Source organism: Rhinolophus sinicus, chromosome 14 (assembly GCF_057876585.1).
Source record: "Rhinolophus sinicus isolate RSI-liver-muscle chromosome 14, RSI-T2T, whole genome shotgun sequence".
NCBI lineage: Eukaryota > Metazoa > Chordata > Mammalia > Chiroptera > Rhinolophidae > Rhinolophus > Rhinolophus sinicus.
The window spans coordinates 15548238-15573968 of record NC_142514.1 but is presented as its reverse complement, the minus strand read 5'-3'; the positions used below and the strand labels follow the sequence as shown (position 1 = coordinate 15573968).

General features: G+C 52.6%; 1 protein-coding gene across 2 annotated transcripts in view; it reads right to left on the bottom strand.

The window, feature by feature from the left end:
* Positions 1–25731, bottom strand: part of EPHB2 (EPH receptor B2) — a 180655-nt gene that overhangs the window by 24566 nt on the left and 130358 nt on the right. For both annotated transcript variants that reach the window (XM_088790467.1, XM_088790466.1), the window contains exons 4-6: positions 18201–18356; positions 16763–17098; positions 1029–1153 (exon numbers count right to left, since the gene is read on the bottom strand). In XM_088790467.1, the coding sequence (XP_088646593.1) occupies positions 1029–1153; positions 16763–17098; positions 18201–18356 (617 nt within the window). The remainder of the gene's footprint in view (positions 1–1028; positions 1154–16762; positions 17099–18200; positions 18357–25731) is intronic.

Below are 25731 nucleotides of genomic sequence, written 5' to 3'. Positions count from 1 at the left end.
CTTTTCCTGCAGACTTTGTGGCTATTTGATGCCTCAGGGAGCAGGTAAGAAAAGTCACCAGTCAAAAGAGAGTTTCCTGGGCTACTGATGTCCAGCTGCTCTGTCCACTCCTGGGCCCTGTACTTTACAAGGTTCCATATTCAGATGTGCTGAGCTTACCTGGTCATACATCGTGTAGCCCTTGCACATTGCAGCAGGCAGGGCAGAAGTGGGAGGAAAGGAAAGCACACTCACCTCTGCTGAGGGCCAGGCCCCGTGCTGGGCACGATACCTGCTCTTTCTCTTTGACCCACACAGCCTCCATGAGAGGTGATCTCATTTGCCCTTGACACAGGAGGAAATTGAAGCTCAGAGAGAGAAGGATGCCTGCCCAAGCTCACACAGCCGGTTATGGATGGAGCTGGGATTTGAACCTAAGGCTTCTCGTTCCTAGTCCAATGCTCTTTCTACTATACCAGTGGCTCCCAATCCTGGCTCCCTGGCTCCTAGACATCCCTGAGGGAGTTATAAGGGTCTGATTTAAAAGCTTAAAGAGAAACCACTGTCTCCCCATGCAAAGGGCACTCAGGCAAACGAAAACAAGCGTTTTAGATGGAACCAGGAGGACACGGGAGGAAGCTCCACCCTCTTACCTCGTACAGAAGCTCTCCTCTGTTTTAGAATGGGTGAATGACTAATTATTGCTTAATAAATGGAGCTTTTTTGAAAACCAATTCTTTCAGAACATCAGATCCACTGAAGTCAAGATGAAGGGGTCTTGGTAGGGAAAGGGCTGTGACCATCACATTTTACTGACACTGCTGGACCAGAAAAGTAAGGCTCCGAGAGGTCAAGGTACCCGGTGCCTGAGGTCTCCTAGCCGAGGAGGAGTGAAGCCAGAACACAAGCCAGGTGGCCTGACTCTGAGGCCGGTGCTCTTTCTGCTTCACCAGCATGACTCATCTGGCCAGACCGTAGAACCCCAGGCCCCAGCCCAGGAGGGGACCTCAGGGAGGTGGGGGTGGGAAAAGTGCCAGGAGCACAGGTACCTTCTCGTAGTACTGTAGCTCATAGTCCAGGATGACGCCGTTGGGCTGGTCGGGCTGGGACCACGACAGGGTGATGCTGTCCACCGTGCGGCTCACCTGGTGCATTATGGACACAGCTGATGGAGCTGGAAGAGAGGTCAGAGGTCAGGGCAGGCGTGAGAGGGTGCAGCTTCTGGCCCAACCGCACAGGGGCCCAGAGAGAGCTGTGAGACCAGAGAGGGAAAGCATCTAGCCAAGGTCACACAGCCTGGGGAGCCGACAGGGTAGAGAGGGACTCATGTAGGAGCACAGGTGCTGCTCGCATGGGGCACCTTCAGATTACAGATACCGACAACTCAGGCCATCCCTGCGGAAGCTCAAGCCCCATCAAGTCAAGAGAGATGCAATGGGCCCCTTCTCTGGCCTGGTCCCGAGTGGGATGCATGAAATGTCAATCATTCTGTCTTGCAGCTTGTAGTCTACTAGACCAGGGGACACCCAGACCCTGGTCAAGGTGATGGAGCTCTGGGAGAGGGAAGCAGAGAAGGTGGGAGATTCATTCCTTCAACAAATTTGAATTGAGTGCCTACTAGGTGCCAGGGATCCCATAGTGAATAAAACTGACCCCCAAAATAAATAGGTAAAAGTGAATCCATGGAGAACAGTTTGGTGGTTCTTTAAAAAATTAAACACAGGACCCAGCACTTCCACTCCTAATTATATACCCCCAAAAACTGAAAACAGGTACTCAAATACTTGTACACGAATGTTTATAGCAGCATTATTCGCAATAGCCAAAAGGTGGGAACAACCCAAATGTCCATCTCAAAAATATGCTAACAAGTTAAAAGATCACATATTGTATGATCCCATTTATATGAAATATTCAGAGTTCTGAATATTTCATATAAATGGGATCATACAATATGTGATAGTAAGCAGATTGGTGGTTGCCAGGGGCTGGGGGTAGGGGGGAAGGGGGAACGTCAGATATGGGGTTTTCTCTGGGGTAATGAAAATGTTTTGGCACTAGATAGAGGTAGTAATTGCACAAGATTGTGAATGTACTAAATGCCACTGAATTATACATATTAAAATGGTTTAATTGGATGTTATGTGAATTTTACCTCAATAAAATCAATTAAATCCATCCCTCCCCTGGTGTCGCTTGTGCCCTCATCGAGGGTGGTTAGATGAAGGAAACCAGAAGTCAGGGGAGGCTGTGTTCTGTGCTGGAAGGACTCTTAGAAATAATTTGGTCCCATCCCCTCATTTTACAGATATAGAAACTGAGGTCCACAGAGGGCCTGCGGGCCGCCTAAAATCACACAGTGGCACGCAGCCCTTTCCTGATTCCTTATTTCACATTATACCCCGGCCTGTGTTTTTTGCCTTTTTCTCAAATGGAACAAACCTGCACAAAGTACCTACTCTGTGTCAGGCACGGCCCTGGACCCTTTACACATATACTTCCTGAGCTGACTGTCAGTGAGGGGGCAGCATGAGCCCCACCAGGCGAAGACACCGAAGCTCAGGGGGGCAAGGGGCTTCCCGAGATCACACAGCCCGTCAGTAGGGGAGGTAGGATTTGAATCCAGGTCTGACGCTGTCCAGAGCAGTGTTCGTCCCACAAGTTGGACTGGCCAGGGATGGACTCCTGACTCGGTCTTTCCCTATGGTGTGACGGGGGACAGCCCCCTTGCCTCTCTCGGCATGAGGTTTTCAGGATCACAGGAGGGGCTGAGGTCTCACCAGGGTGAAGGGAGTGCCTACTGCAGTCTCTCTGGGCTCCTGGGCAGGTCTGCGATAAGCAGATGCCCTGTTTTGACCAACACAAGTATCCATAGGCTGAGGCTGACCTTTCTCTCCACCAAATCCCACCAAAACCCGCTTCTTGTTCTGTTTCTGTCTGTTCGTTCCCAGGGTGGAGGGAACAGTCTGTTGGTCAGAAGACCCAGGCTCTGCTGTCTGGCCTGCTACTAACTGGCTGTGTGACCTTAGCAAGTGCCCCCCACCCCCCCACCCCAGCTTCAATGCTTGCACCAGATCTCTGAGGTCTTACAGCTCAAACGCTCCCTGCCTGTGTTTCCCACCTAACCCTTGGCCTGGAGTTGGATCAGCTCAGGGGCCAACGTAGGCCTGAGCAGGTCCAGGCTTCCTGTTAGCATTTCAAGGAGCCGTGGAAAATTGGCCGAAGACAGCCCAGACAGAGTTGCAACCCCCGCCAGAAAGACTTGGACCCTGGTCCAGGGGTCCCTGATAAGCCTCTGTTCCTTGTGCACCCCAAGGGAGGGCTGCCTGACCCTCAGTTCAGCTCCTTGCCCTGCCAGGGGCAGCAAGCAGCCTCTTGGGAAGATCAGGGACCTGGCTCTCTGCAGTTTCCTCCTTAGTCAAACCAGGAGATTCTATCTTCCTTGTTCTCTCTCAGGGTCTCAAGAGGACCCGATCCGAAGGAGGGGCCCCACAAACCACTGTTTATTGAGCACCTACTTCATGCTGGGCACTGTGCTCTGCCCTTGAGCTGCATTAACCCACTTAATCCTCAACCGACCTGTGTAGCAGACATCTTTGAGCCCCTTCTGCAGATGGGGAAGCTGAGAAGCGGAGTAAAGCCCCGTGTCGGAGGCTACCTCATGCTCCATGAAGTCATTTGAAGGGGCTTTAAGGGCAGCGTGTACGCACGTAATAATAACGACAAAGCCACTCACCGAACCCTCATGGAGCCCTTACTCTCTGCCCACCACTGTTCCAGGCTCTCTGCACCTATTAACACAGGCGTAACAAAGAATTCTCACAACTGCCCTGTGAACTGGGGGCTATTAACACCCCCAGTTTACAGATAGGGAAACTGAGGCTTCTTGCTACTCAGTAACCTGCTCAAGAGTCACGTAGCAAGGCAGAGGAAGGCTAGGCCTTGAACCAGGCATCTCAGGCTCTTCATCCGCACAGCACTGGTTCTAGGTAAATGTTCACCGGAAATGAATGAGGATACTTGCTCGAGCCCTATTGGTACCTCAGTTTCCTCTCTATAACATGGGCCCAACAGGAACGTACCTCGGGGCCTGCTGTGAGGAGCAAATGAGTGAAATGGCATCAAGTGCTCGGCGTGGCACCTGGCATGTGGTCAGGGCTGTGGGCGTCCACAGGTGTCACTGGGCACTTGCTATTGTGCACCAAGCAGCTGACCTGTGTCATCTCATTTGATCCTCTCAACAGTGTGGGCTGGGGGTTAATATCCACAATTTGCAGAAGAGGAAACTGAGATTCAGGGAGGCACGATGACTTCCCCAAGGTCACACAGCTAGTGAGGAGCTGAGCTCCTGGAGCCGTTATTCAGCCCCAGCTATGCTTCTTGCTTGCCCTCAGAGCCTTCCTACTTTCTGTCCCCTTATTCCCGGACCTTGTCTCCAGCCCCACCTCCAGGGCCCGTTTCATGTGGAGCTGAGCGCTCTATTCTCCTGGATGCCTCTGTGAGGCCCGGGCTGTCTGACCCTCTCTCCAGCCTGTCCAAGTCAGTTCCCCACTGAAAACAAGATAAGCCAGGATCCTGGCATTTCACAGACCTGGGCCAATCTCAGAGATCCTGACAGGGGTTTTACCCTTCCTGCTGGCTCCGGAAGCACCACTCCTGGCCTCCCTGCAGCTTCTCAGCCCCTCTCAGCCAAGCCACAGGGCCGTGACCAATGAGGTCTGTGTGTACTCTGAGAAGTCGATAAGGATGTTTTTAACTCAGCTACCAGAGAACGGGGGGGTGGGGGGTGGGGGCATATCCCTGCTTCTGCTTCCAAGTATCTGAGGATAATTCTGGTTTGAGGGGCTGGAAGGTTGTATCCAGGGCTCCCTGGAATGTTGGGATCCCTCACCAAGGTGGGGAAGGGGGGGTGGGGTGTGCTGCCATTGCCCGTATGTTGTATCTGTGGAGCATCAGACATGCAGAGCCCACAAGGACAGGTGAGGTGTATTCTTATTAAGCCGCTACTGTGTGTACTCACTCACCCGGTGCTTCCTGCTTAGAACGACAGAGCACTCAGGTGAGGACTATTCCACTCCAGCCCCCAGAAAGTCTAGCTCAGTGTGGGGGGCCCAGAGGGTGGAATCAGACAGACCTGCATGCCACTCCCCATTCCTCCACTCCCCAGTGTTGTGACCTTGAGCAAGTTCTCTTAGAGCCTTGGTTTCCACACCTGTCAAATGGGGCCCCTTACCTGGCAAGATGCCATAAGTATGAAAGGAGAAATGCTTGTAAAGATTTGAGCGTGGTACCTGGCTCCGTCTGGAGGGAGGTATTAAGACTATTTCAAGAGAGTAGAATGGTGCCAGGGGCTGTGGGGAGGGGGAGATGGAGAGATGTTGGGAAAAGGGTACAAACCCCAGCTCCAAGATGACTGAGTTCTAGAGACATAATGTGCGGCATGGTGACTATAACTAACAAGGTCGTACTGTACATTTGAAAGTTAAGCGAGTAGATCTTACATGTTAGCACCACACAAAAAATGGTAATTATGTGAGGGTGTGAAGGTATTAACTAACCTTATTGTGGTGATCATTTTGCGATGTATTAAAAATCACATCGTACACTTTAAACTCACACGTTACATGGCAACCTCGTGGTATTATTATACCCATGTGATAGATGAGGAAACAGAGGCACTGAGGTATGACATAACTTGTCCAGCGTCACACAGTTAGCAGGCAGTGGAGCTGGGATTTGAGCCCAGGCCCACCGGGGTCCCACATATCCTTTCTCCTGCAGTTGCTGTGGCTGACGCAGGCTGACCAGGGAGGTCTGGAAACCAGTGGGCCTCAGAGGGCCTCTGAGGACACCCTGGTTCAGATCCCATCCTGTTCCTGCAAAGCTAACCCTACCCAGCTCTCACTGACTCACTTCATGCCCCACCCACCCGGGCCACCCCGGCTCCGGGAGCTCAGCTGTTGGTGGAGGCAGGTCCCACACGGCCACGGGGGTCTAGGTCTGGGGGCTTAGCTGGCAGGCTTGGGTTACAGGCAGCTAACCCGGCTCTGATCCTGTAAGTCCCGTATCCCTGGGTGTGGCAAGGAGGCAGCATTGCTGGGAAGATGATCAAGGCAGGCCAGGGGGCGGCCAAGCAGGGCTGGCCTTTCTCCTGGAATCCAGGGGGATTAACAGTGGAGAAAAAGAACAGCTGGATGTTCTCCCATCCCTCCGGCAGCCCGCTGCCCACCCCGGGGTGTCAGGTTTCCCTGTAAGTTGGTCTTCAGGGAATTCTGGTATTTTCAATTACCAGCCGGGCACGCCGGCAGGGGGATGGGGTCAGTGATGCCCCGTGACCCCTACAAGGAGATGGAGCCCCAGGGAGCAAGCACAAAAGAGGCTTGTGGCAGAGAGGGAAAGGAGGAGGCTGGCCGGGCGGGGCCTGCCTGGCTGGAGCAGGTGGTCAGGGGCCCTGCTGTCCCCAGTGAGCCCTGGGGGAGCATCCAGTCCCTTCATTAGCCCCGACTCAGGGAAGTAGCCTTCCGTGTGTGCCGGACCCAGGTGGTCTCTAATGGCCGTCTGGGACTAGGATCCTTTGACAGGCATGAAGTCCGGAGCCTGTGACCCTGGCTACTGCAAGGGGGCCCTGCTCAGCTTCGGCTCCATAGCCCTGCACTCTGAGAAAGGAAGGAGACCCCTGTACTTGGCCTTTCTCCTTCCAGCAATCGGAAGTTTAGGAGTGGGGAGAAGTCGCTGGGCGTTGGGCAGTCTGAGGCTCCAGCCCCAGCCTCTCAGATCCCGCTGACTCCCTCACAGCCTCACACCCATGGACAGCGCTCCGTGGCTTCCCACTGCACCTGGAGTAAAACACAGATGCTGCACACGGCCCGCAAGGCCCACCTGCCCGGTGCCTGCCACCTCCTTCCCCTCGCTCCCAGGCACTGGCCTTTCTGTTCCCAGTCATACCAAGGTCATTTCTTTCTCAGGGTCTTGGCCCTATGGTGTTTCTGCCAGGTAACCTCTTCCCCCAAATCTTCCAGGGCCAGCTCCTCCTCTTCATTCAGGTCTCAGCTAAACCGCCGCCTCCTCAGAGAGGCCCTCCCTGACCACTTTCTCCCCTCCAATCACTTTCTATCTCATGCCCTGTTTTTCTTTGTAGCACTAACACTATCTGAGGGCACGGAGCTTGTCTCTTTTATTCAGTCTTTTATCTTTAGTGCCCGGAACAGTGTGTGGCTTGATTGATATTTATTGGAGGAAGGACGGAAGGAAGGAAGGAAGGAAGGAAAGAAGGAAGAAAAGAAAGGAGGAAAGATGGAAGGAAGGAAGGAAACAAGGGAGGAAGGAAGGAAGGAAAAAAGGAAGGAAGAAAGGAGGGTGAAGGATGGAAGGAAGGAAGGAAGAAGGAAGGAAAGAAGAAAAGAGAATGGAAGGATGGAAGGAAGGAAAGAAAGAAAGAAAGGAGGGAGGAAGGAAGGGAGGGAGGATTCTCACCATTTCGAGCCCCTTCAGGAACCTGGCTGAGTCCACTAACTCTGGGGGGCTGGACCCTGGAGCAATGGCCCCAGTCAGTAACCAGGGTGGCTTGTATGACAATCACTAATAATTCGCTCTCCCTCAGATCCCTGCAATTTGACCTGCTGCTGTGACAAGGGGCCTTTTGCCGATCAGCTGACCTGCAATACTACAATTGTTTATTATTGTGCTTGCGTTCTTCAGGGTCTGCCGTAGGAATACTTTACCCCAGACAGGACTCCTAGAATTTCCGGTTAATAATGGAATAGCTGTTTCGAGCTTTCATCTCTTAGACTCATAGCAATGCAGTTAACTCCCGAGGATCCGACTGCAATTCCGGGTGACCTGACCATAACTCTCACAAGAAGAATTTCCACAAATAAAACTCTTCCAGAAAATGGGCCTTTGTTTCTTTCTGATTGGACCAAGGCTCTTAGAGAGTTGTGTGGGACAGAAAAAAAGGAAAAGCTGAGAACTGGTGCTAGGGTGGCACTTTTCGAATGAAGAAAAGGTGTTCTCTGGCCAAAAGAGTTTGAGATACACAGAGTTCTAGGATCTCACCTTTGTGAGACTCACACTTCTTTATTCAAGGCTCTGAGAAGTCCTGCAGTCCTGGGAGAAACTCAGTTAACCTGGTTTAACCTGGCAGTCTAGGTCTCATTTGGCCTCAGAACCCTTTTTGACCCCACATAATAGTTATTAATGTCTTTTGGGACCAGTGACCTATGGACCATATTTTTAAAAACAAAACAAAACAAACAAACAAAAACAGGTCCAGGAGATGTTATTGTTTTTCCATGAACTTGAGAAAAGCTCCTGGTTAGGGTGGCAATTGGACTGTTCATTTGCTCATTCATTCTTCTTTGATTCAGCATAGATTTAGCAGCACCTGCTGGTTGCCACCCAATCAGACGGAGTGGAGGTTAATCACCTCCATTTTACAGATGAGGAAAGTAAGTCAGATCAAGTCTCTTGCCTAAGGTGCCTCAGCTCACAGGCGGCCGGGCTGGGATCAGGACCAGGTTGGGGGCAGGTTGTTTTTCATCTCTCCCTGATGACCGGGCCCTGTCCGTGAGAGGGATGGGAGCAGGCAGAGGCCAGACCTTGCTGGGCTCGGTGCTGTGGAAACATCTAACCGCCCACCTCCCAGTGAGCTGCCCAACTGCCTTGATCCCACCTGTGGCCGCCCTGATGGGACCCAGCCCCTGGGCTAGCAAGGTAATAGCGTGGGCCTCAAATCAGGTGGCCTAGACAACCTACCTCACCCCTCTGTGCCTCAGTTTCTCCTCTGTAGAGTGGGGACAATGGCAGGAATGTTGGGAGGGAGGGTGAAGAAAACCTGCATGTAAAGTGTTTGGCACAGGGCTTGGCCCAGAGTAAGGGGGCCCAGAGGACGGCAGCCACGTGTAGCTGTCTGGGCCACTCAGACTCGCAGACAGCACTGTGAGTAGCTGAACGCTTAGCAGAGGCTCTTGAATGGCGGCGGTGGTGGTGGCGCAGGGGAGAACAGGCAGCAGTCAGGCTTCAGACCCTAGCTCTCGGAGGCTCGGGTGACTGTGTGACCTCAGGCAAGTTGCCTCTCTCTCTGAGCCCAGGTTCCTCACCTATAAAATGGTATGTGGCAGACACTACTCACTGCCTACCAAATAGGCACTTTCTTTCTCAGATTAACAAAACCCTGGTTCTTAGCTAGATAGCTTGTGTCCAAGTAAGACTACCTGTTCCCAAACTCTGGCAGCTAGAAGTGGCCCTACTACAATGTGCTGGCCTATGAAATAAGCTGAAGTGTGGGACTTCCAGGAAGTCTCCTTAAAAGGGAGGAGTCCTACCCTTCTCAGTCTCTTTCCCTCCTGCCTCTTGGGACTTGGAAGTGATAGCTGAAGCTCTTGCAGCCATATTGGCCTATACGGACAAGGAGGTATGTGCTGAGGAGCACGGATCCCTGATGGTTCCACGGAGTTGCCCTTACTCCTGTCTTGAGACATCCTTTATGCATAAGAAAAACAAAGCTCCGCTTTGTCTAAGCCACTAGGGTAGACGGGTTGTATTAATCACCTTCCTATATCTACTCCCTTTGCCTTATAACTTGTATAGTCCCCTCTGTCTCTGACTCTGGGCTTGGCCATGTGACTGGCTTTGGCCAATGGGATATAAGCAAACATGATATAAGTAAAGGCTTGAACAAGCCCTTTGCATGTATCTGCTGGCTGTCTTGGTTCCCTGGGATTGATTGCCTGAGAACATGCCCAGGCCAACCTGCTGGAGGCCGAGATACATGGAGCAGATTATTGCCCCAGTTGTCCCAGCCAGGGCCACTCCTACCCAGCTGACAGCAGTCAACCCCAAACATGCAATAAAGCACTGACAAAAGAGCTGCTGAGTGACCCGGAGGAGATGGAGCGCAAACATGCGAATGCTCCCCGCCAAGACCCATCCAGCCCACCCTGAGACTCTTGAGCTAGATAAGTGCTTCTTGCTTTTACGCCATTGGTTTTGTGGTTGATTGTTAAACAGCATTACTGTGGCAGCGGCTATCTGTTATTTTTCTTCCTGTTACATGCAACCAAACCCAATCTTAACTGATACTCTAGGCCAGCAATGTCTTCCCTGCAGAATGCTTGGGAGGATCAAAGAGGACTATGCGTTCAGAGGGCTTGGCCAGGGGAGGGAAGTGTTTTCTCTCTCTCTCTCTCTCTCTCTCTCTCTCTCTCTCTCTCTTTCTTTCCCCAGGCATGGGCCTCATCAGGGGCTCTCTTGACCAGCTTCTCTCTGATCCTCTACGCCCCCAGGGACAGAAGTAAGTGAGTACATGCTCATGCCAGTTCTAGAGACTGAGCCACTGTGTGCCTGCCCCCCAGGAGGGCGGGAGGATCACAGAACAGTGTGGTAGAAAGGGCTTCGGAAAGTTTAAAGTCTTTCTATGAGAAAGCCATGCGGAGTGGTGTCACCTGGCCAAGCTGTTGGAGACTGGCTCTGCCTGGGCAGCAGCCACTTAGGAACCTCTCTGGGCGTCAGTTCCCCCCCTTCTATAAAAGCAGGTGTTTGCACTGGGTGAACTCCAAGGTCCCTGCCAATGCTGATGGGGTTTTAATTTGACTTATGTTCCCTTCTGTGATAGGCAGAACAATGGCCCCCAAAGATGTCCACACCCTAATCCCGGAATCGGTGGCTATGCCACCTTATGTGGCAAAAGGGACTTTACAGACGTGAGTAAGGTTATGGCTCTTGAAATGAGATTATCCTGGATTATCCAGGTAGACCCAATCTAATCACTGGAGTCCTTAAAAGAGGGGAACCTTTCCCAGCTGAGGGTCAGAGACCAGAGAGCTGTGTGTGAGGAGCATTTGATGCCCTGTTGCTGCTTCTGAGTGGCAGGAGGCCATGTGCAAGGACAGAGAGGCCCCTGGGAGCTAAACGCAGCTCCCAGCTGACAGCCAACCAGGAAAGAGACCTCCCTCCAACCACCACACGGAACTGAATTCTGCTCGCACCTGAATGAGTAAGGAAATGGGTCATGCCTTAGAGCCTCAGACAGGAACACAGCTTAGATCAGAACTAGACTGCGGACCTGCGCAACTGTCAGAGTAAGAACTGTGCGTCCTTCTAAGTTGCTAAGTTTGTGGTATTTTGTTATAGCAGCAATAGGAAATGAACACACCTTCTGATTTCATTTAAGTCCAGCTATTGTATGTAAGCCATGTATTGTCCACCAGCTATGTCCACCGACTATGTCCTAGGGGCTTTGGCCCCGTTACTGCTAATCTGGCAACCATCTGGCAAAGCTGGAATGATAGGTAAGTACCCATCTTGAAGGTGGGGACCCTGAGGCTCGGAGAAGTGAGGCCTCCTGTTCGAGCCTGGTCACACAGCTTGGAAGGGGCCGTGTTGGATGAGGGCCAAGTTTGCCAAGCCCATCGTTGACGCCTCTTCTCCCACAGGACCCACTAGACAGGATGATGAGGGGGCTTCCTAAGTGGTCAATCTACTATTCAGTGCAGGTGGCCCCAAAGGCTGCATTCGACCAGCCAGGCTGTGGTGTAGACGGACCCATGTGCACAGCTCACCTGACCTCTGCAGAGGGTTGGGTCTGGCCAATATTAGACTCGACGTAGGCAGTGACATAATCATTCAGGCTCTGCCACTAACTGATGACCACAGGCAAGTGCCTGAACTCTCCATGCCTCGCTTTCCTTACCCAAAGGACAGGCTAATTAATAGGACAGACTTCACAGCGTTGTTGTGAAGATTCATCATTAAGGACTTGGAATGGTATCTGGCACATAGTAAGCACCTGGTAAACGTGAGCTATTGTCATGATGAGAGTGAATGGAGAACGATCTCTGCTTTTTTGAGAGCCTGCCTGTATCCAGCCGTCTGTGAGGCACCTTGATAACACGAGCTCAAAGCCTCACAGCAGTCCCGCAAGGAGGGGGTGATGAAACCCGCGAGGAGGAAGCAATCAGACGCGGGCTAAGTGACTTGTCCACAGCTACGTGCCGGTGAGCAGCCAGGTTTGATTCAGAGCCAGGTTGGTTGGCCTGATGCCAAATGCCAGACCCTTTCTACCCTTTTCCACCTGCTCTGGAACCGGGCAGAGGTGTGGCTGCTCAGAGCTTGCTTGGTGTGAGACTGTGTCCCGTGCATCCCTGGCAAGTGGCCAAAGATGATGTAGCCCTGAGGATGAGCCCCACATTATTGACACGCCGCAGACACCCCAGGTCTGCATGGCTGTCTCTGCCTTGTCAGTCGGATCTCAGCTGAAACGCCACCTCCTCAGGGAGGCTCTCCGATGCCCACCCTGAGGCTTGTTCATCTCCCTCCCATCCCTTTCTGGTCTGGTTTGTGTCGAGGGCCGCAGACCCTGGACAGCCAGACTGAATCCTGGGTCTGTCCCTTCCCAGTGGAGTGAGCCTGGGTACGTGCTTGATCTCTCCCAAGACCTGTTTCCTCATCCTTCAAGTGAGGGTACACAGCCCAGCCTGGCATCTTTCCTCTGGAGGTCCTGTGAGGGCTCATGAATATGGGGCAGAAAGGAATGGTGGAGGGTGGTTTGAAGGCAGCATGACGACTTTATGGTCAGAAGGTAGCTCTGGCCCTGCTGAATGCCAGGGGATTGCAAGCAAGACTCAGTCACTTGCCCAAAAGAAATACTTTTTCCTTTTAAGGCAGTGAGCTAGATATTTATGTATTGAATTTTAGGGTCTGATTAAAACCAACCACTGAATGCATTTGTCTGGAAATCAAGTCCCCAGCCTTGTTTTCCAGTCTTGTCATACTTCTCCACACCCCACTTCACTTCATGCTTCTCTGAGCCCTGCTGCAAATGTTCACTGACCATTCACTGTGGTGTGGCCCTGTCTAGGTGCCAGGAAAACCTTGTTGAGGAAAAGCAGACCCATCATGTACCACCGAGTGGTGATGGTGGGGGAGCTAGACGGGAAGAAAATGATCAAAGACACGAGACAAAAACTCAACCACGGGCACTTGAGGGCCATGGTGCTGGGGGCATGTGACCAAGTCAGGAAGGTCAATGAAGATGTGCTAAGGCCTGAAGGAAGTGAGGGGGTGTGGGGAGAAAGCATTCTGGGCAGAGGGAACAGCATGTGCAAAGACCCTGTGACAGAGGAGCCTGGTATTTAGGAGGAACAGAAAGGAGAACTCTCCTTCCATCCTTCTATACTTCCCTCCTCCCCTGGGACACCTCCCTCCCTGTATGGTTCCATCTCTGCTTGTTAGAGCCTCTCTATTCTTCAAAGCCAAGCTCAAATGCCTCCTCTTCCAGGAAGCCTTCCATGGCATGCCTTTCTCCCATTCAGCCAGAGGAAATTATCCCTCCTGCCTGTGATCTCCCTCACCTTCCTGACCCCTTCTTGGGCCCTCACTCATGCCATCTTGTATGTCGATTCTGTCCATGTCTCATCTTCCCCTCCAGGATATAAATCCGCAAGGGCAGGAACTGTCTCATCCAGTGACTTGGAGTCACATGGTTCTGAGTTTAAATCCTAGTTGAGGCCATTTAGTAGTGGGACTTAGCATAAAGGACTCCACTTCTCTGGGCCTCCATTTCCTCATCTGGAAAGCGGGATAATGAGGTGAGGGTATGGTGTGACTGCACAGTCCCCAGGTGGACTCTGGGCATCTATGAGTGGGTGGGGCTTGTCCGGGGGCTTGGAACAGAGAGGAGGGGGAGGGGTGGCTATGATCCAGAAAGCCTCAGGGGCTCGGAGGGCTTATAGGGTCTTAGATTCACTTAAACCTGAGTTTTCCAAACTTATCTGATGATAGGAAACACTGGAGCCACTTGATAAAAATGCAGATTCTCAGGGCTTACTCCTGGGGTTCTGATTCAGCAGGTCTGGGGTGGGGTCCGGAACGTGTGTTCTGAAAAGCTCTCATATAGTTCTGATGCACAATTTAGTGGGGAAATTGAGGCCCAGAGGCAGGACGTGATGTTCGCGAGTGTGATAGGTTGGGTCAGTTATCTCAGCTCTTCTTCTGTTACAGGATTAGGTACACACACCTTTTACCAAATAACACAGTAAAGTCATTTACTGTGGGTGACTGCGGCACAAGCGAGGTATGTGTTTGTGTGGCATGGCTTGGCCAGGCCACTTGTGTTCCCACCATTCACCACGAGAGAAATAGCCTGGGTGACTGCTGGTCCAAGGAGCAGGAGGAAACATATGGAACAGACTGAATCCAGCCCACGTTCTGGAGTCCTGCCCGGCACAGACAGCCTGTGCATATTAGCTAAAACTTCACTGACCTACAGACTAATTAGTGAGAGAATGTTTATTGTTGTCAACCACTGAATTTTGAGGTGGTTTTGTTACACAGCAGTATGGCAGCAACAGCTGACTAATACACTACGGTCACCCAGCAAACGAATGGCAAAGCTGGGACTCAAAGTCAGGTCCCCTGCTCCTAATCCAGTGCTTGTTTTGCACTGCTTCTGTCTTTCAATCCTGAGGGCTCCCCCAGCACCCTCCTCTCTGACAGCCCCTCACTTCCACTCTACCATCTCTATTCTCTGGGACCCTCCAGCTCCAGACAAGGATGATCCATCCCAGCAGCACAGCCTCCATCCTTACTGCTAAAACGCTGAGGCTTCTTGAGTAGGCAGTTCCACTCTCAGGGCGCCCAAATGGATGCAGGGGAGGCCCCCACAGCCAGGGAAAGAACTTCAGGGGCTCTGGGGAATTTCTAGCTCCTCCCTGTTGAAAAGAGTTCCCTCCCCTCCACTCCCACTGGGAGCCTAGGCTTCCCTACCTCAGGGCTTTGTCAAGCTGGAGGGACTCACAGCTGAGGCTTCACAATCTGTTAGGTGTCTCTGTCAATAGCTGCTGGCTTTTGAGGTTCTCTCAGATTGCCCACCTTGAGTCAACTCAATCCGGACCCCAATCTGAGTGGGACTTAAATGCACCCATGGCCCCGTAAAAACTGCAGGCACATGCTCAGACACATGCCCTCCCAGCCACAGCAACACCACAAACATTCACAAACAAAACCACACTCCTTCTCAGGCACAAATACACAGACAGGCAGACCACATTCAGACATACAAACTCACGCTCACACGCATGCCCTCAGATTCAGACACATCCATACTCATGAATGCATGTATCCGTAAGAAGCCACACAACCCCGTCACATGCAATCACAAACACACAGTCACCCAAACACATACGACACACCTACGCATTCTCACAAATACACTCACACGCCCAGTCAGACCCACGGTCACACCCAATGTTCCTTGGACATACCCTGGATTTTACCCAAGCACCTGAGTCCGTTAGACCTAGTTAATTCCTGCCTCTTAATCCTTCCTGCTTTGTGACTCAACTTCTCTGAGCATCATCTGTAAAATGGAGACACAAATGCCTCCTGTTCAAGGAGACTAGGGGGAGGCAGTGAGGTCATGTACGGAAAGCACCCCTCAACCAGATGGAGCTGGTTGCCCTCTCTCCTTCCATGTCCTCCTGGGTGCCCTTCCCCCTTCTCAAATTCCATTTCTTTACATTGCTCCCTTCAAAATTCATTGGGCCTTTAAACTGCAAGTCACATCCTGCCTCCTACACGAAGTCTTCCTGAACTTCCACCCCTGGATCCTCTGAGCACTTACGTTGTGGGCCCCGCTTGACATCAGAAAGATAGGCTGGAGCCTGGCCTCCCTTCGCTCTTCCTTGAACAAGGCTCAGATCACACTCAGAGCGGGGGCTTGGCAAGGGTTGTTGAGTGAATGAGGTACATTCACAGAGCCAACCACAAAGCTTTCGACTCACTGGTACCATACGGTCCTTAAAAATCTCATAAGGCCCTTGGTTGGAGGATGAGGCTGGGAAGTGTCTCCTGGACCCAGCCACATGGAGGTTTCAGGTGACCCTGAGGACAGTGGTCTTGGTGGAGAGGAAGCCTAACGGAAGTGGACTGAAGAGGGAATGGGGTGGAGGTGGTGAGACTGCATTGTCTGGCAACTGTTTTTGCCACAAAAGAAAGTTGGACAGAAGATGGAGGGTGACATGGGGGTCACAGAAAGAATTATTAAAGTGAGCTTAGGGGGAAGAGTTTTGCTGGGGTTAGACTGGAATGGGCTGAAGGTTCAAAGAAAGCACCTGTGGAAACTGCCAGGTGTCCACTGAAGTCTGTCTCCCCACCTTTCATTGTGATAGAGGTTTAAGTTAGGCTGGGAAAGATTACACCTCCCAGCCTCCTTTGTGGCTCGGTGAGGCCACATAACAAATCTCCTTCCAATGGAATGTGCGCAAAAGTGACGGGTGCCACTTCTGCCTACCTTGCTTAAAGGTAGGTCACTGCCATGGGTCTTCTCTCTCTCACCCTTCCTGCAGGCTAGAGCACAGATATGCCTGCAATACTGCTTTGATCGTGCAAACCAGGAGCCTGGAGGGTGGTGAGACAAGACAGAAGGAGCCTGGGTCCCTGAATCTCCAAGCACATCAGAGCCACCGTGGGCTGCTCACCCCTGACTCCTACAGGAGAGAGAAATGCACTTCTGTGTTCCTTAAGCTGCCCAACCCTGGGCCTTCTTGTTACAGAAGCTTCACTTTTACCTTCAAAAATACGCGTTCTGCAAGTGACAGCAATTATTATAAATACCACTGCCATGGAGAGGTAACACTCTCCCAGGTGGCCGGATCATACAAACAGCCTTTGGAAAGAGGAAACCACTCCACAGATGGGAGGGAGTCTTTAACGAGGGCTGGTAGGATACCCATTTGGCACAGCAGGGAGCAGCATTGCCCCCGGAGCCTGCATTTGAAGCACTTACCTGCTTGGTTGGTGGTGATATTCACAGAGGCAAACTGAGGTGAGAAGGGGCTCTGGTCGGTGACGCCATTCACGGCTTGGATCTCAAAGGTGTACTGGGTGTGAGCCAGCAGGTCACTGATGTAAATGCGTGGCTCAGTCAGGCCCAGCTGGCGGGGGGCGTACTGCACGTTGTCCCCACAGCGGGTGCAGGCACCCCGGCCTGAGCCACAGCTCTTGCAGATGATGTTGTAGACGAGATCCTCACGGCCTCCCGAGTCACGGGGCGGGGTCCACTCTAGCATGAGTGAGGTCTCATTGACACTGGAGATCACAGCCTGGGGTGCAGAGGGGATGGCTGGGGAGGGGAAGGGGGGCATGTCAGTCAGCATGGGCTGGGGGGGTACATTCCTGCCCTGGCTCCTGCCCACGCCTCCCAAAAGACTGCCTCTAAATCCTTTCCCCCCTGCACCCACCAGAGAGATGTTTCTAGAATATAATTCTCATCCTGCTGCACATTTGCTTAAACCTTTCTCCCTGAACTCCAGCCTCCTCGGTATTTGTTACCAGGACAGTCTTTTTGTGTTGGGGATTATACCCACCCAACATGTATTTCCCGTTTTCCTTACAACAGAACGCAGTTTCATTCAGGGTGGCAATACGTCCAGCTAAAAGACTATATATTTCCCAGCTTTCTGTGATTAAGTGCTGGCCAGTGATTCCAGCAGAAATTGTTGGTTAGGACTTTTTCTTAAAAGGAGACAGCTGTAGAACATCCCTTTAGCCCTTTCCTTTCTGCTGCCTAGAATGTGTGTGATGGCTGGAGCTTCGGCAGCAATGTTGGACTGAAGGCTAGGAACCACACGCTACGGATGGCAGAGCAGAAAGAAAAAGCCAGACTTCAGAGAACTTCACGGATGTCCCATACTACCCCAGGACTGCCTATCTTTTGGCTTCTATTGTGTGAGAGAATAAATCCTTATGGTTTAAGCCACCGGCGTCAGCTCTCTGTTACTCGCAGCTGAATGCCATTCCTGACACGGGACTGTGACATTGCCCTTACAGTCACTTCTTTCTTAGAGAACCTTGGCCTGTGAGTCAGGCAGCCACTGCCAGGTTAGAACACAGCCTTTTCTGCCACAGACACCACCTGTGGCGGTTCTTCTGCTGCCAAGCCTCCCATTCTCTATGACGCAAGACCTTGACTTTACCCACCATGTGACTTAGCAGAAGGGGTTAAGGGGCCCGATGCCAGCTTCACGGCATCTGCGTGTCGGTAGCTCATCTACCCCAGGACCACCTTTCCCAACCAGTGTTCCATGTCTTCTCCCACCAGGCAACTGGCTGTTCCTCGCTCAGGAAAGGCTGGCTATAGCTGGGGAGCCACCCCACCCTCGCTCTGGGCTTTTCTGCAGGTGACTGTGAACTCAGGTGTCGCCCTCCGGAGACCCCAGACGTACTGGTACACGGCATGTCCAGGGGGTCCAGGTCTGCTCGGTAGTAGCCATTGCGACAGACGCAGTTGGTGGCCCCTTCTGAAGTGGTGCGGCTGTTGATGGGACAGTGGGTACAGGCCTCATCCCCTTGGTTGGCCTTGAAGGTTCCAGATGGGCACCCTGGGAGAGAAGACAAGGACAGTCACTGGGGAACCAGAGGATTCAGGGAGGACCATGCCGTCTCATGGAGGGGCCACGCGGGGTCATTGCTGGAAACCCCATCTCCTGAAGTTCTTGGGGGTCTCCAGCCTCCAACGTGGCCATCCTAACTATGCCAAGAAAGTTCCAGGCTGCCTGGTTTCTTGCCTCTGAAGCTGTCTATGCGTTCAGCGGAGGCCCCTGGCAAGCCTTCCTTACCTCGTCCAGGGTGGCTGTGCCACAGCTTCTGGGCTCAATCCTGACTGAGTCTGAAGACTCTGAAGAGGCCTGGGGCAGTGCCTATGGCCCAGTCTTGCTTACTGAGGGCTGGCTGGGCCTCAATTCCTGGGTTCCATCTGATTGAGATGATTACGTTACAGTAGCAAAGTCCTAGCACAGCACGGAGCACGTAGAGAGGGGGTGTGGTCAAGCAGGCAAGAGCGCTGGCTTTGGAAGCAGACAGACTTGGGTTTGAGTCCCAGCTTGGCCTTTTACTAGCTGTGCGGCCCTAGACAAGTGGCTTAACCATTCTGAGACTCAGTTTCCTTAGTTGTAAAATTATGATTCTAAGACCCATTTCTGCAGGCCATGGTGAGCATTTGGCATAAGCGTGTAAGGCAGTGACGCGAGGTCTTGCACAGCGCAGGGTCCCAATGAATAGTAGCTACTCTAATAGTAGGTGTTTGATCAATTTATTAAAATAAAGGGGGCCTGAAGTACCAAGGACAGCCTGTGGGGGGCAGTGTTTGCACTCAGTGGGCATTCAGCCATCTGGGATCTCCCAGGGGCTTTGGCCTTCTTCCCTGCTCTGGGGTATTCTCAGGATTTGGGTTCAAGGTCCTGCTGCTCAGGGCTTAGGTGCTGTAAGAGGTGGCCTCTCCTGTGTGGGCCTGTGTGCCAATCCACCCTAGCCTTCTTCCTGACCCTGGGCAGGGAATCAGGAGGCCTGGGCTGTAGGCCCTGCCCCTTTCCTGACCTGTTTCTTCTTCCACTTACTGGAGTTCATAATCCCAGCTCTGCTGTGGTGCCTTGTGGGGGATCATGGAAGGCTTCAGTGAGAAGGTGGACAGGAAAGAGCTTTGCAAGGAGCAAGTTCCTCCTTGGGATGAAGGGCGGCTAAACTGTCCACAGGCCAGGAGCTCTCCCCTGGGTCACATCTCGTGCTAGAGCCCTGTGTGACCGTTGACGAGCAAGTCCAACCCCTCCACCAGCCCCAGCCACCCCACCCTCTTCGTGCTTACATTCCTTGAGTGCAGAGTGCTTTACTTCCCTGCCAAAATTATTGCTCAAGGGGTCTCCCGGCCATGCTCTCGGAAGGTGGCAACCGTCCTAATCAACAACCACCTCGTCTGCTGCCACCCTGACCGGACCCTGTGGGATCTCGGAGGAGAACCAGCTCCAGCCGAGTCCTTGAGGAGCTGCCAGGTGAGGGGGAAGACGGGACACTGACACAAGCAACCAGACTACAGTGAGGAGGGCAGTACTTCTGGGGTTATTAGGGCTCCCAGTGTACCGATGGGGAAATGGCTCTAGAGCATAAACAACAAACAGCAGACACTTACTGAGTACTTAAGTGCTGGCGCTGTCCTAAGTACTTAACCTGCAGTTACTTATCCAAGCCTCACCCAGCCCTATGATGGAGGTGATGTTACCGCCTCCATTTTCAGATGGGGGAATGGAAGCACAGAGATGAAGTACCTTTCCAGGGATGTGGCTTCCAGTGGCAGAGCTGGGACTCAGTCCCAGGTGTTCTGACTCGAGGCAACTCCCCCAACCACCACACCACACTGCCTCTATTTGATTTGCATTGCATCAATGGCCCACGAATGCTGGGCAGGGGCTGGCAGCTCCTGCTCTGGGCACCCGTCCAGGGCTCCCTGAACGTGGCTCTGTTTCCTCTGAGGCACCAACCTTTCCCTGCTGGCCGGATAAAGGGGCAGCCCCACTCTCTTGGCACTATCCAGTCAAGATAGGCAGGCTGCAGCCCTGGTTCTAGTTGAGCGACTGACCTCTCTGAGCCTCAGTTTCCTCTGCTGTCAAATGGGGGCTCCTGTGAGGGTGTAGAACCATCCTGATAGATACCCGAGGGTTTTGGCTCCAAGACCAGGATCCTCCTGGTTCCCCTTTGGGTGAGAGCCTGCCCAGCTTAGCATGCCTCTTCCATCTGCTGGCGATTCCCGGGGCCTGGCTGGTGGGTAGCTGCCCACTCTCTCCTCCACACGGTGCCAGCCCCTCCATCTGGCCTGCCTTCCCGACTGTCCTCTCTCATCACCATGTCCTGGCCCCTATCAGACTCCCCAGGTTGCCACATCCAGAAGCCTTCCCTCATTAGGTGCGCTGCCCGGCCAACCCTCGGCCCTCCCACTGGGTGTTCTGCGGTTTCTGTATCTATTGGCTCTGTGTTTCACAAAACCCTCTTCAGCCAATCAATACCAGCTCTTCCCTCCTCCAGCAGTGCCCTGTCCTGGCTCTTCTTTGCTGCCCTCCCACCCCTGCGGGCATCCAGAATGCTCCTCCCACCCCCTCCTTAGCCTCTCCCGGCCATCTGGTCTCCTCCTGCCCACTCTCCACAGCCAGCTTTCCAAAGTGCAAACCTTTGTGTGCCACTTAAAAATCCACAGTGGCATACAATGGAATATTATTTGGCCATAAAAAGGAATGAAGGCCTGATACATGCTACAACACGGATGTACCTTGAAAACATTGTGCTTAGTGAAAGCAGCCAGTCACAAAAGGCCACATAGTGTATGCTTCCATTTATATGAAAATGTCCAGAATAGGTGCATCCATAGAGACAGAACGTAGATTAGTGGTTGGCAGCAGCTGGAGAGAACAGAGAATAGGAAGTGACGCTAATGGGTAATGGGATTTCTTTTCTAGGGGATGAAAATGTTCTAAAATTGATTGTGGTGATGGTTTTATTCAATTCTGTGAATAAAACTAAAAATCACTGAATTGTACAATTTAAATAGGTGAATTGTGTAGTATTATATCGCATAATACTTGTATGTGTATTATGTATGTGTATTATGTATGAATTGTATGAATTATATCACAATAAAACTATTTTTTTAAAAATCCACATGGCTCCCCAAACTCCTCAGGGCCCCTGGGAGCCCAGGGCTGGCACAGGCCCATCTCTCAGTGCCCACTGTCCCAAGCCTGGTGCCTGATGGTCCACACAGTCAAGTACATATAGCGCCCGCCCCCAGAGCCCCCTCTACACCTCTGGCCTTTGTCCATCCCGCCCTCCTTACCTGAATGCCCTCCCTTTAGCATCAGGTGAACGCCTACACGCCTTTAAGACTCAGTGCAGGTATCGCCTCTTCCAGGAAGTCTTCCCTAAGACCCCATGCAGGGTTGAAGTGCCTTTTAATTACTTACTGTAAATACTTGGCTGGATTGTAAGCTTCTAACACCATGTCGGGTATCTACTAGGCAATGGGAGGATGAAATGAAGAGCTGGAAGAGCAACCAGCTCAACCACGTGACATCTGAGGAAACTGAGGCCCAGAGAGGAGCAGGTACACAGGGCTCTTTTCTGACCTCAGCTGTACTATGTACTGTGGGGTGTGCCGGGGCCTCAATTCCCATCAGCCACCTCCTCTCACACAGAGGTCTGGGGCAGCCCCCATCCACAGTGCCCAGTGCCCTAGAGGCCAAGCTGCTCCTACCTTCTCAGCTGGGAAGGTGCCCGTCCTGCTAACACCTGAGTCTCATGTACAGAGGGGGAAGAAAACAATGAGACCAGGAGACATAGACTTGGGCAGATGCACCTCTGACAGGTGTGGGCTGAGACAGATCTCCTGCCTTCTCTGACTTGGTCTCCTCCTCCAAAAAGGGACTCATAATACCTGCACGGCACAGACACAGTGAGAGCCTCTGATTGGGTCTCCCTGCCTGCCAATCCTTCATGATCTGATGAGAATGAGTCAGACCCACCACATCCCTCTTAAACTCAGCCATGGCTCCCCATTGCACTAGAATTAACCCACACACCTAGTACCAGCCCACAAGACCTGCAAGGGGTCTCTGCTCTCTTCCTGTCACTTCCTGACAACTCCCCTTGCTCACTGTGCTCCAGCCCACTGGTCATCAAGAGTGTTCTCATCCAGGGCCTTGGGCCGTGCTGTCCCCTCTGCTTGGACTCCTGTCCCTGCTCTTCCCATGGTTGAGCCCTTTCATCCTTCTGGCCCCAGCTTAAATGCCACCTTCTAGACAGGCCCTCCCTGACCACCCTAACGTAATGCTCTCCCTACACTGTCTCAGTCTCTGTTTCCCTTCATTAACCCTCATCACAATGTGTAATTAAGTTGGCCCTTGAACAACACGGGTTTGAACTGCACAGGTCCTCTTACACGCAGATTTTTCCCCCATTAAATACAGTCAGCCCTTTTTATCCATGGGTTTCGTATCTGTGGATTCAACCAACCTTGGCTAGAAAACAATATTTTCGATTTCCCAACCGTGGATCGAAAATACTGTTTTCCATCCATGGTTGATTGAGTCCCGATGCCAAGGGCCGACTATAGAGTCAAACGTTATATGCAGATTTTCGACTGCACAGGGGTGAGGGGTATGGGCAGGGGGCAGGAGGGTGCTGGTGCCCCTAACCCCCCTGTTAGATCAACTGTATATTAGAAAAGTTTATAACCTTGTGTGCTGTCTTTTCCCTGCACTGGAAGGACCTGGAGAGGGGAAGAGGGACCAGGTTTATCGAGCCTCATTGGTTCTCTAGCTCCTGGCAGAGTGGTGGGAACATAGCAGGTGCTCGATGTATATTTCTTGAATGAACAAATATGCCCCTTACAGGATGCTGTGAAAATCAGATGGGAAAGTGGGTGAGAAAATACTTAACCGAGTACATGCGAGATTCGGTGCCACCATTATTATCAGGCCGCATGGATGCTCGGATCCCTCTCCACGTCTCATTTGCTCTCCCCATGCGTCTACCTAGGGGCCTGTGCACTGGGGTGACCAGCTCATCCTGGTTTTCAAATGGGAAGCCCTGCATCCCGGAAACACCTTTAGTCTCACGCAACCCTCATATACTTCTCCAGCCCCATCTGTCACCACTCTCATCTGTTTGCAATTCGTAGATGCCCCGGCTGCACACACACTGGTCCCTTTGCCCGAAAGCCCTTCTCCCCCATCATCCTGTCCCCTGGGGTTGGTGAACCTGACATGTGCTTTCCAGGTGCCGGACCTAGTACGTATGATTTACATGGATTTGTGCACTGAATCCACATGACTACCCACTGATGTAGGTACCACTATCACCCCCATTTTACAGATGAGGAAACTGAGGCTCAGAGGGGGTGAGTGACCGTGCCGAGGTCACATAGCTTCTGAATGGAAGAGGTGACCTTGGAGCTTCTAAATGGAAGTTTGACTCCAAGTCTCTATGGTTGCAAAGACCTTATGCCCAGGTGCTGCTGGACAAAGAAATTATCGAGTGACTGAATGGCAGGACTGGAGACCATCTTGTCAGGCCTCCTGAGGTGGATGGGGCTTGATGGGGTTACTCAGCAAGGGAAAGGCAAAGCCTGGGCCCTAAACACAGGACTTGGGGCCAAAGATGCCGGCCAGCATCCACCTTCTGCAGACGTCCAGAGCACTTGGCCAGGCAATCCAAGGCGGCGATGGCAGCCGGCCGGGGATGGTGAGGAGGATTACAGGGAAACAGATTTTTTCCCCGCCTGCCCCCTGGGCTCCAGGGATAGGTGATAATTGACCGAGTGAGCCCCGAGTCAGGCCGAGGCAGGGCTCCATCTGGGCCTGGCATGGCGGGGCCGCTAATTGGCACCGGGTGATACTTGAAGCCTCCTTGGTCGGCCTGCTGCTCTGCTCCCCCCTCTCCTCCCAGAAACTCCGGTTTACTTCTCAAAACGACAGATGCCACAGTGGAGTCAAATGCTTGAGCCGGCCGCATGTGCCAGGCCTCGGGGGAAGGAGCTTCTCTGTCTTCTGGGGTTCCACAGAGCAGAGGGCTCTCTGTCTGCGGTTCTGGGCAGAGGCAGGCTCACCCCAGTTTAATCCCGCCTCTTGAGAACCCGAGCAGGAGGTCTGATGACACTGGGCCTGGGCATGGACTGTGAAACCAGCTGCCAGGGCGGAATCCCAGGGTGACCATGGGCAAGTTACCCAACTCTGTGCCTCAGTTTCCTTGTCTGTGTCACAGAGAGAATGCTAACACTGACCTGCCATTTGGTGGGCAGATTACATGAGGTAATACAGGCAAAGCACACAGAAGAGTGCCTGCCTGGTTCACATTTAGTGCTTATGCACGTGTTTGCTGTTGTTACCGTCATTCCTTCTGGGCCCACCACTTGCTCTGTGCTAAGCCCTGGGGACACGGAGGGAAGATGCAGGACTGCGGTCCAGCTGGGGAGATGGTGACTGATGAATGTATTTAACAGACATTTGTACGTGTCTATTATGTATACCAAGCCCCTGGTATGTGCCAGGCACGGGTACATGAGACTCAAGGCCCAGGTTCTGCCTGTAAGAAGGGGCTGGAACACCTTCCTTTAACCGGGCCTGAGTGCTGGCTGCTGTGGGCAGAGGACAGAGTGGGTTCTGGGCTCAGCAGGGCCAGGATTGAAGGGCAGAAAGCTCACTTTCTTGTTTGGCATCTCCAAGAAGCTCTGGATTTGGGTCAGGAAGAGGAATTTGACTGGGCAGAGTAGAGTCCTGGGCCCAGAGCGGGGAGGCCTGGGCTCGGCTGCCCCTGCCTCCCCTTGCTCTCCTTGCTCTGTGAGCCCTCTCTGGGCTTGACTAGAAACCATTTCTACAGCTTCTTCCAGCTATAGGACTCTGGCTTTGGACAGGCTCAGGCACCCAACCCTGGGCCCTACATTCTCCTTGAACTGTGAAAAAAACTGATTTGTGTATTTTCTGGGGCTTGGGCTGTGTGTATGTCAGGTCTGAGCTTGTGCTGTTCTTGTGGCTAAGTGGGTGGGGCTTGGGGGTCTCCCTCATGCAAGTGGCTTTTGCATTTTGTAACACTTCTTGCTTTTGCTGTTGAGGTTGAGCCAGTGGAGTCAGTCCCCCTGGGCTGTGCTGGGCAGGGTGCCCGATTCTTTGTGCCATGGGCAAAGCCACGCTGGAAGCAGGCAGCAAGCTCCCAAGATAAAAGGAGGAGCTTCCAATCCCTGTAGCTACCATGCGCCTGCTCAGTGCTGGGCCAGGAGCTTCCCTAGCCCATACCGTCATTCAGTTCTTATAGTCACCCTGTGCAGGAGGTGTTATCCCATTTTAGAGATGAGGAAACTGAGGCTCACAGAAAGGAAATGCCTTGTCCAAAGTCACTCAGAGGCTTAGGGGCAGAGCTTGTGACCCTGCAGCCCACCTGCCT